Source organism: Ipomoea nil, unplaced genomic scaffold (genome assembly GCF_001879475.1).
Source record: "Ipomoea nil cultivar Tokyo-kokei standard unplaced genomic scaffold, Asagao_1.1 scaffold3087, whole genome shotgun sequence".
NCBI classification, from domain to species: Eukaryota; Viridiplantae; Streptophyta; class Magnoliopsida; order Solanales; family Convolvulaceae; genus Ipomoea; species Ipomoea nil.
The window spans coordinates 2,520,574-2,530,035 of record NW_017619515.1 but is presented as its reverse complement, the minus strand read 5'-3'; the positions used below and the strand labels follow the sequence as shown (position 1 = coordinate 2,530,035).

The 9,462-nt window shown below is 36.3% G+C and overlaps 3 protein-coding genes across 4 annotated transcripts; all 3 read left to right on the top strand.

The window, feature by feature from the left end:
• The first annotated feature begins 1,391 nt into the window (after positions 1–1,391).
• On the top strand, positions 1,392–3,026 carry LOC109166275. 2 transcript variants are annotated; one of them, XM_019315205.1, is made up of 2 exons: positions 1,392–1,608; positions 2,519–3,026. In XM_019315205.1, the coding sequence occupies exon 2, from the start codon at positions 2,526–2,528 to the stop codon at positions 2,925–2,927; it is 402 nt and encodes a 133-aa protein (XP_019170750.1). In that variant the 5' UTR covers positions 1,392–1,608; positions 2,519–2,525; the 3' UTR covers positions 2,928–3,026. The 2 variants fall into 2 exon arrangements, with proteins under 2 accessions (XP_019170750.1, XP_019170749.1); XM_019315204.1 differs by having other exon boundaries at positions 1,392–1,611; positions 2,521–3,026.
• A 1,147-nt stretch (positions 3,027–4,173) lies between these two features.
• Positions 4,174–5,124, top strand: LOC109166273 (glutathione S-transferase U18-like). The gene is made up of 2 exons (XM_019315202.1): positions 4,174–4,515; positions 4,610–5,124. Exons 1-2 carry the CDS (start codon positions 4,195–4,197, stop codon positions 4,973–4,975), a joined length of 687 nt encoding a protein of 228 aa, XP_019170747.1. The 5' UTR covers positions 4,174–4,194; the 3' UTR covers positions 4,976–5,124.
• A 1,444-nt stretch (positions 5,125–6,568) lies between these two features.
• On the top strand, positions 6,569–9,227 carry LOC109166271 (dnaJ homolog subfamily B member 1-like). Its single transcript, XM_019315200.1, has 2 exons — positions 6,569–7,565; positions 8,487–9,227. The coding sequence occupies exons 1-2, from the start codon at positions 7,063–7,065 to the stop codon at positions 8,932–8,934; spliced, it is 951 nt and encodes a 316-aa protein (XP_019170745.1). The 5' UTR covers positions 6,569–7,062; the 3' UTR covers positions 8,935–9,227.
• Positions 9,228–9,462: the final 235 nt, after the last annotated feature.

Below are 9,462 nucleotides of genomic sequence, written 5' to 3'. Positions count from 1 at the left end.
TTGTATATAATATGTATATATAGTACATTATTCATACAAGTATTATAAAACAGATTATGTAAACAAAAGTTGTGATAGACGAGGTGGTAGCTAATGTGTATGAGTTTCAGAATAGCCTGGGTTCACAATGTCATAGTCCTCTTCACTTTTTTGATTAACACAATTAAATTTTGGCATGATATATATAACTTCCATATAACTTTCTTTATATTAATAATGGAATGTGTAATTTATAATGCGTTTTATATTCGAATTGTTTTATCAAATTAATTATGTTTCATATTTTGTTATAAATATTTTTATAAAATTTACTATGTTTTATTTTTCGCTATATCCAACAATATTTATTGTTATACTTTTTAAGTATTTCATTTTTTTTAAATATTCTTTTTTATTTTAATTTTTTTCCCTCACTAAAAAAATTTTCTGAATCCGTCATTGAATCCATCCTTACTTCTTTGCCCCCCCTCAACATATTTTCTGGCTCCGTCCCTGGTTATTTATCATCTAAATTAAAGAAAAAAAGGAAGATGTGTTAGCCCACCCATTGGATAATTTATTGTATTATTAGGTTAAAACTTTACCACATATTTTATTATAATAATAGGGTGACTTTACATTTTTATCTAATATAATATATATATATTTTTTGAGTATGACTAACTCTATTACAATTCATTATCTAATATAGTATAATCACAAGGAATGAAGAAACACAATTACATATAAAGAGTCTAGAAAACTTATTATAAGACACTAGTTAAAAGTATAACAATATATTATGGGTTGTGAATATATGGGACAAGGGTTATTACATGATTGAGTTAGAGAATGATTCTAAGGTATGGTGATTACTCAAAAGATCAAACAAGAAGGCAACTATAGAAATTTGTATTTATAGATTACATCTCAATCTCGAGGGCTCCCATTATTTATGTCTTAGGATTTTGGTGGAGAAAATTAATCATAAAACTTGTATTTTCATCATCTTAAAACAATAAGAGAGGTCACATATGACATATTTACAGAGAGGATAATGTTTTTGTACAAACTACACTAGTAAAAAAATGAAACTATAATTAAAATCGAAATGAAACTGTAGTTGTGTTGAACTGAAACTGCAGTGTATACAAAATGAAACTGAATAACAGAGTTACTTTTTACGGAAGAGTGCAGAACGGCACGAAACGAATGTCGTTTCTTTTCATTAAACAAAACGACATCGTTTTGAAACTCGGTGGATAATCAGTTATGCATCATGGTGCACGATATAATTTGCTGAGATCAAATCCACACCATCAAATTAATAATTTGTATGACCCAAATTAAACACTAAGATTTCCTAATCGTCCAGATTAAATGGACCATTCGACCAATAGTCCAATACATCAAACCCAACGCCCCAAGTCCAATCTGCCCACCCTAAATCCCTAATCGGCTAATCCTTTGGTTCGGTGATTCCCTATCCCACCGGCCTCCGGCAGTCCGGCCGACGCCCTCGATCCTCCCGATTCTCACCTCACCTCACCTCAGCCTCGCCCAGTAGCCCCTTAGCCAGTCACCCATCTGCGCCTGTCTGCCTCACTGTCTCGGCCAATCAGTAAGAAAAAGGTAAATTTGTATACTATTTGATTGCCTTAAATTGAGTTATTGATTACTAGTGAAGAAGGAGTAGTGATAGGTTTTGATTCAATGCTGGTCTAGTCTTAGCTAATTGTTAGTTAGGGATATTACTGTTCTTCTAAGCTTTTGCTATGGAGTTGTGTTGCGTAAAAAGGTAATCTTCTTCACAAAGTAGAATTCTGTTCCTAGTTCATGAAATTCATGAAATAAAAGCTAATTTTAGCAATTATAGATTATAAAATATGAAATAGCTAACTGTAATATAATGTATCAATAATGAACAACAAAATTAAGATTTTAGTTTTCATTATATACCAAAGAGCATGCTTTTATAATAAGATTATACAGTTTTATTATTTATATATCCACTAATAATACATGAGGTTGTTTCTTTACATTTGCTGTTCCTGACCTCAGTCCTCACCATCTTCATGTATTATGTTTCTGCCTTTTTACTTGGTTGTATTATGATGTTTGCTCCCCAACTGTTCAGTGAAATGCTCGATATGTGTTTTGGTTAATGGAGGTCAAACAATGTGAATGCCACATTACATAAGTGTTATTTTTGAATTTTGAAGTATAAAATAAGGTGTGGGAATAGGCTCAGAACTTTGATTTACAGAATTTACGGGAGAGTTCGCAGCTGCTATTCAAAGGTGCTGCTGTGGTTCACCTTGGGTCTGTGGTTTTTGTGATAACAAAATTGATGAATTTGAATTTTAACAACCAAAAAATTGATGAAAAAGATTTTCTAACTAAAGATTTGCCAAGGTTCTCATTGTTCACTTACTAATCTTTTTAAAAAATCATATTCTGTAATAAAGTTGTGTTCAAATTTCTTTTTGCTTAAACTTATATTTAGGAAGATTAGATTGGATTTGTTTATGTTTTCATCAGGACTAATGGCGGGGAAAGTAGTAAAGTCTGTAGCAAAAGCTGTTTCTGAGTACCAATACCCGTTGCAAGATAAGTTGGCAAAATACAAGAACGAGCTCTCAAAGGGAGTTTGGGGTTATTGGGAACTTGGAGCGTGGAAGCCTCTGGGCATCAGTGCTCGTAGGCGAGCCCAACTGCGCAAAGAAGTTCTACTTGCTGGGCAAGATTGGCCGTACGATCCAGAAAGGAAGGAAATGCGAAAGAAGCAGAAAGGGCATAAATGTGACAGAATTGCAGCGGAGAAGCGTGCGAAGACAGCTGAACTAATGCAGCAAATGCCTAAAATGTTGGCAGATTATAGGAAGAGAAGATGGGAGAGAAAGATGAAAGCCGAAGAGGATGCTGCTAGGAAAGCAGTCCAAGAGTAAAGCTCAGATCATTTATTGTTGATGAAAGATGAACCTATTTTGGATTGCTTTCCTCATGAATTGCATATTTGAAATTGGATTGTTTATTTGCTCTTTTTTTTTTTGCATCTTGTTTAGTGATAATTAATGAGTTAATTCCAGCAATAGTCCTCCGACTATATTGATTTTTCAAAATTAGTATCCGACTTTTAATTTAGACACTTTATGTCCCTTGACTTTCAATTTCTTTCCAATTGAGGTCTTTTCGTTAAATTACGGCAAAGTGAACTTTAAATGAAAGGGTAAAGTAGTCATTTCATTTGTCTAATGTATAATTCTTCGTATTTCTTTCTTGTATACGCTATTTTGGACATCAGATTTCCTTAATTGTGAAACTGATGTTTGAAGTCGCGCATACAAGGGAAAAGTTGCGCATACACGACAAAAATACGAAAAATTATATATTAGGTAGATGAAATGACTATTTTACCCTTTCATTTAAAGTCTAATTTACCGTAATCTGACCGAAATGACCTCAATTGGAACAAAATTGAAAATCAAGGGACGTAATATGTCCAAATTAAAAGTTGAAGATTAATTTTAGAAAATCAATATAGTCGGAGGACCATTGTTGGAATTAACTCGATAATTAATTACTCCTTTCATCCCAAAATTATTGTTTTTTTTTATACAAATTTAAGAGTGTTTTTTTTATTATTATTTTTTATTTTAAGTAGGATAATTTAAATGCACCACCGCCAACTAAGGTGATTAAAACGATCTAATTTATTGATAAATCAGTCAAATATTTCCGCATAATACTAAACCATTGTATGAGAAAAAATGATTAGCAATGAAAGAATATGAAATACTCCGCAATTGGCGCAGTCTGAAGATGACGATAGCCCATGGGCAATGCAATGCCAACTGTGCCGACCAGTTTTTCGATAATTTCTATAATTTTTGGTCTAAATTTAAAGATATAACTTTTCGGATTATAACGTTTTTGGTATTAATTAAAAATTTGAAAGTGGATCAGTTTTTCGATAATTCCTATAATTTTTGGTCTAAATTTAAATATATACCTTTTCAAGATTATAACGTTTTTGGTATTAATTAAAAATTTAAAAGTTTTACCTTTCTTGAGATCTTTTACCATTTTAGAATTTTAATACTGCGCCCTTTCGATCTCATCCATTGTGTATAAATACAAGGCCATTCACAACCCATTAACTCATTGGTTTTTGCAAATCATCATCACTTTCATTGTCAAATCATTGTAACTTTCATGGCTGCAACAGGGGAAGTTAAGGTTTTGGGCACGTGGTGGAGCCCTTTCGCGCTACGCACCATCATCGCTCTCAACCTCAAGTCTGTGGACTACGAGTTGATTGAGGAGACGTTTGTTCCCAAGAGTGAACTTCTCCTTAAACTAAACCCGATTTTCAAGAAAATCCCAGTCCTCGTCCATAATGATAAGCCCATTTCTGAGTCTCTCATCACTGTTCAGTACATCAATGATGTCTGGACTTCTGGGCCTTCTATTGTTCCCTCTGATCCTTATGATTGTGCCATCGCCAACTTTTGGTCATATTATATTGATGATCAGGTATTGGATCTTTATTTTTTTTAAAAAAATTTTTTAATTTGGGTTTCTCTAATTAAATATAGTGTTTGATACAATTCTTGATTTATTGGTGCAGTTGATCTCAAATTTGCGTGCAATATCGGCTGCGGGGGATGACAAGGTAGCCAAAAAGGCTGCAATAGACAAGGTTGTTGAAGGGCTAGTGCCTTTGGAGGAAGCCTTCAAGAGCATAAGCAATGGCAAGAAGTTCTTTGGTGGAGACACTATAGGATACTTGGACATTGCATTGGGCAGCTTCATAGGATGGTTTAAGGTTGCGGAGGCGTTGAACGAGGATGTCAAATTGCTCGATGAGACCAAGGTTCCCAATTTGGTGAAATGGGTTGGAGATTTCGTTGATGATAGTGCGGTTAAGGATGTGTTCCCCGCCATTGACAAGTTGGTTGAGTTCGCGAGGGTGTTCTTGAGCAAAAGAACATAATCGTCTTAGGTTGTTGTTTTGTTGTTTGATACCCATTTTGGTTTGTTTGTTCTCTAGCACAAGTCATTGGCTCATTGTTCTTGTTTTCTTGGTCTGCCCATGAGACCTATGCATGGGGAATAAAGTTTAATTATGCCTTTTTTATGCTTTTGATTATATATTGTGTGCATTGCATTTATCTTGTGTAATAAGCCTACAAACTATGCACGTGTGTAATAGTTTTCAAACTACGTTCATGTATAATGGTTTATAAATTATATTATACTCATGTGTAATTGTCTTCAAACTATTATAGAGTCATGTGTAATATCTTGCAAACTATTATACACTTGTGTATAGTAATAGTTTGTAAAATATAATGCACTTGTGTGTAATAGTTTGCAAACTAAACTCATTTGCAACAGTTTGCAAAAATGCACTTGTGTGTTATAGTCTAACTACACTCATTTGTAAGTTTGTAAACTAGGTACACTCGTTTAATCGTCTACAAATTAAATTCATGTGTATTAGCCTACAAACAACACTCATGTGTAATAGTTCACAAGCTATAATTTTGTGTAATAGTCTGCAAACTACACTCTTTTGTATTAGTCCACAAGAAACTCTACACAAATTACACTCTTATGGTAATAGTCCACAAACTACACTACTTTGTGAATACCCTCCTATATAATAATTTACAAACTACACCATTTTGTAATAGTTTGCAAACCATAAGAGAGAAGTAAACTGCACTACAAAGCATGGTTGCAGTAAGCGCTCAACGCTAATTGGCGGGGGAGGGTGTATGTATATATATATATATATATATATATATATATATATATATATATATATAGTTTTAAAAAATTAGCAAGGCCGAATTCGTCACCAACCCGACTGAGTTGGGTGTCTAGGTTGATTTTTAAAATAGTGCTAGAGAAACTTGATGTGATAAATTTGATCAAGTATTAGTAAGATTTAAACTGGTGACCTTCCTCCATTCACTTGGCCACCTTTTCATTACAATTTTTGCCTATTTTGGTTAATTTATATGAATGTTCAATTATTATTATGTGGACCATATTTCATAGCACTGTGCGCCGCGCGCCTCCCAAAACAACGTCGTTTTGGGGTAGTGTTGGGAGGCGCGGTAGGAAGTTGCTGAGATTATGTGTATTTGTTCACAACGTTATGTGTATTGGTTCATACAGTTATGTGTATTTTCTATACAATTATTTACATTCTTTTTATACAATTATGTACATCCGAATCAGAAAATTTGTGTGTATTATGTTAAGAGTTGATGTGTATTATGTTAAAAGTTTATGTTTATTAAGTATTATGTTAGATTATGTGTATTATCTTTTAAAAAGAGTATGTATATTTTGTTATATAATTATGTACATTCATGTATAACATTATGTGTATTCTAGTATAACATTATGTACATTCTTGAACAGCGAGTTTTTTTTTAAAGAAAAAACTACTGTCATTCACTGGGGCGGAAAATTTAAAAAAAAAAAATAATTAAAACGACGTCGTTTTGCATCTGGGCGCATAGTGCAACGCACGCCATGGTGTAGGATATAAATTGCCATGTTCACTGCAGGCCTACAGCCTTTGAAATTGGGCCAATCCGTTCTCTCAGAAGGCCGACCCAATTAACGGAGTTTACGATGATGGCTTACCAAACGGCGCCGTTTTCCATCCCGCCGTCAAAGTCGCCAGATAAAAATATTGCCATCTAACAGATTCCCGTAACTGCACACTCTTCCATAGTTCCATCACACACAAGATTCTCCGTCCCCACAGCTTCTCCGTTCGCTCGCACGTTCCATTCCTCCACCCACCACCGTCACATCCCCGTCACAAAATCCTCCGCCCCGCCCAATCCCATTCTTCCACGTCACCATCTCACTTCCGTTACATCATCGGAGGAGTGGTCCGTCACTATCATTACCTCACCGCCACTCCATCACACCTTCACCGCAAATCAAAAAATCTCTATCCCTTAGCGCATTTCGATCGCCGACGTCCGGCGAACTCGCCGGCCATAGTCTCTCCGTGCGTAGTTCCAGCATTGCGCGACTCGAGTGGATAGCGAGATGGGGGTTGATTACTACAAGGTGCTGAAAGTATCGAAAACTGCGAGCGAAGAAGACCTGAGGAGATCGTACAAGCGGCTGGCGATGAAGTGGCATCCGGATAAGAACAGCGAGAACATGAAGGAAGCGGAGGCGAAATTCAAGCAGATTTCGGAGGCTTACGATGTGCTCAGCGACTCGCAGAAGCGGCGGATCTACGATTTGCACGGCGAGAAGGCGTTGAAGTCCGGCCAATTCGATCCCCCTGCGTCTCCGACCAGGACAAGCAGCGGCAGAGCTGGAAGAGCGTTTAACTATACTCCGCGTGATGCGGAGGATATATTTGCGGAGATTTTTGGCGGATCCGATGCAGGATATAAAGGGAGTCCTGTTAGCTGCGGTGCTAGAGGAACGCCGAGGAAGGCGGCGGCGGTGGAGAACCAGTTGCCTTGTAGCTTGGAGGAGCTCTACAATGGCTCCACGAGGAAGATGCAGATTTCTAGGATTGTCCTTGACGACACTGGGTATGTAATCCTTACAATACTCCATATTAGTTTAATTCTCTGTGAATTTTTTTGTAGTTTGTGCCAAAATGTTTAGCTCTTTAAAGCTAAATTAGGATCTATAAAAATCACTGTAGTAAACAGAGTAATTCAATAAATAATCCTACTAATGAAGAAAATTTTGCTATGCTGTATGGGTAAAACAACAAATAATTAAGGTGTAAATAATCAAGCTTACTGGTAACTTACACTCAATTCTAGATTTGAAGTATGTCAATGCTGTATAGTAGAGATTCTTGAGTTCTGGTTAGTCACTTGTGAGCAGAAAAATTCTTACATTTTAGGTGCAATGGAGTTTAGGAACTTTTTAAGTGAAACTAGGCAGCTTTGCCAGGTTTTCTGACTGTATCTCCTATGAGGAATATTAAGGAACGTTTCAGTTGATTAGTGAACACACCCTAAAGCCCTCTATTGATTTGTGTTCTTGCGGCTCAGTTGTGGTTGATGTCTGGTGAACACTGACAATATAGTTAAAAGATTAGGTTTTAATGATGGAAGAGAGGATTTCCAAGAAAACATATGGTGATCTGAATTTGCGATGACAAGATTTTCATTTGAATGAGTGATGAGGGAAACCTGTAGCCACTACCCGAGGGTATGAACTGTGTAAACCCCACATTGTGATCCTAGCTGGCAAAGGACCACAATGAGGTAAACCAGCCTACTTTGCCTTGCCTATAGCTGCTCGGCTCAAATCAAGAAGGCCAGTAATAGACCGCTCTCGCTGGGAGTCAACAACCTGACCAATTTGGTTGGGTTCCCCCAAGATTTTCATTTGTTTCTTATTCACATTGGTCATTGAATCTAACTTTCTCTTGGACCATGCTATCTCTCTGATCATACTTTATGGTTTCTGTCATGAAACCAAAATCGTGGTTGCAGTAAGCCCACGACAGTGGAAGAGGTGTTGGCAATCCAGATCAAATGTGGTTGGAAGAAAGGAACCAAGATTACATTTCCTGAGAAAGGGGACTACGAATTTGGAGCTGCACCGGGAGACCTGATTTTTGTCGTAGACGAGAAGCCCCATCCTGTATTCAAGAGACATGACAATGATCTTGTTGTCCGCCACAGAATTTCCTTGCTGGATGCTCTGACAGGGAAGACCATCAAATTGACAACTTTGGATGGGAGAGATCTTGCAGTGCCAATTAGGAATGTTGTGAAGCCAGGACAGGAACATGTAATCCCAAACGAAGGAATGCCAATATCAAAGGAACCAGGCAAGAAAGGGAATTTGAGGATCAAGTTTGATATCAAATTCCCTTCAAGGCTCAGTGCAGATCAGAAATCTGATCTGAAAAGGATTCTGGGCAGGCCTGCTGAATAAAGAATGCAAATTGGTTTTTATCACTTACCCAGAAAGGGGATTTTCGCAATGCCAATGTAAATATTTGCGCGTATAGATCCTCCGGCCTTAGCTTGCAATTGTATTAGTATGCCACTTACCATTTGTTCTAAATTGGTGAGTTTATACAAGAAAGAAAAATTGTGCATAGTAGAAAGTAGCAGTAGACCAGCTGCCACCATTTTATTATGGTTGTGGATGTGTAGACCAAGCTAAGAGTGATGCAATCAAGAAAACATAATTTTGGAGAAATTTGTGTGGCTCCTAAGCTGAAACTTTTTGTTTACATGACCATTTGTCTCATAACTTATAATATTAATAGATTGATTTGTTTGTTCTAACACTTAATGTGCGTCTTTGTAACACTTAATAAACTATACTATTTTTAGCTTTTGTTTCTTCTTTCTAGACGTGCTTTTAAAAAAAAATTCATAAATTTATTTTTTTGAGCCGTTGGTTTAGGGCTTAAACTCACTGCATGTTCTATATATATATATATATATATATATA

Coding starts and splice junctions, on each gene's coding strand:
- LOC109166275 (XM_019315205.1), top strand. CDS start 2,526: ATGGCGGGGAAAGTAGTAAAGTCTGTAGCAAAAGCTGTTTCTGAGTAC.
- LOC109166273 (XM_019315202.1), top strand. CDS start 4,195: ATGGCTGCAACAGGGGAAGTTAAGGTTTTGGGCACGTGGTGGAGCCCT. Junction 4,516..4,609: donor CATATTATATTGATGATCAG/GTATTGGATCTT, acceptor TTATTGGTGCAG/TTGATCTCAAATTTGCGTGC.
- LOC109166271 (XM_019315200.1), top strand. CDS start 7,063: ATGGGGGTTGATTACTACAAGGTGCTGAAAGTATCGAAAACTGCGAGC. Junction 7,566..8,486: donor ATTGTCCTTGACGACACTGG/GTATGTAATCCT, acceptor TCGTGGTTGCAG/TAAGCCCACGACAGTGGAAG.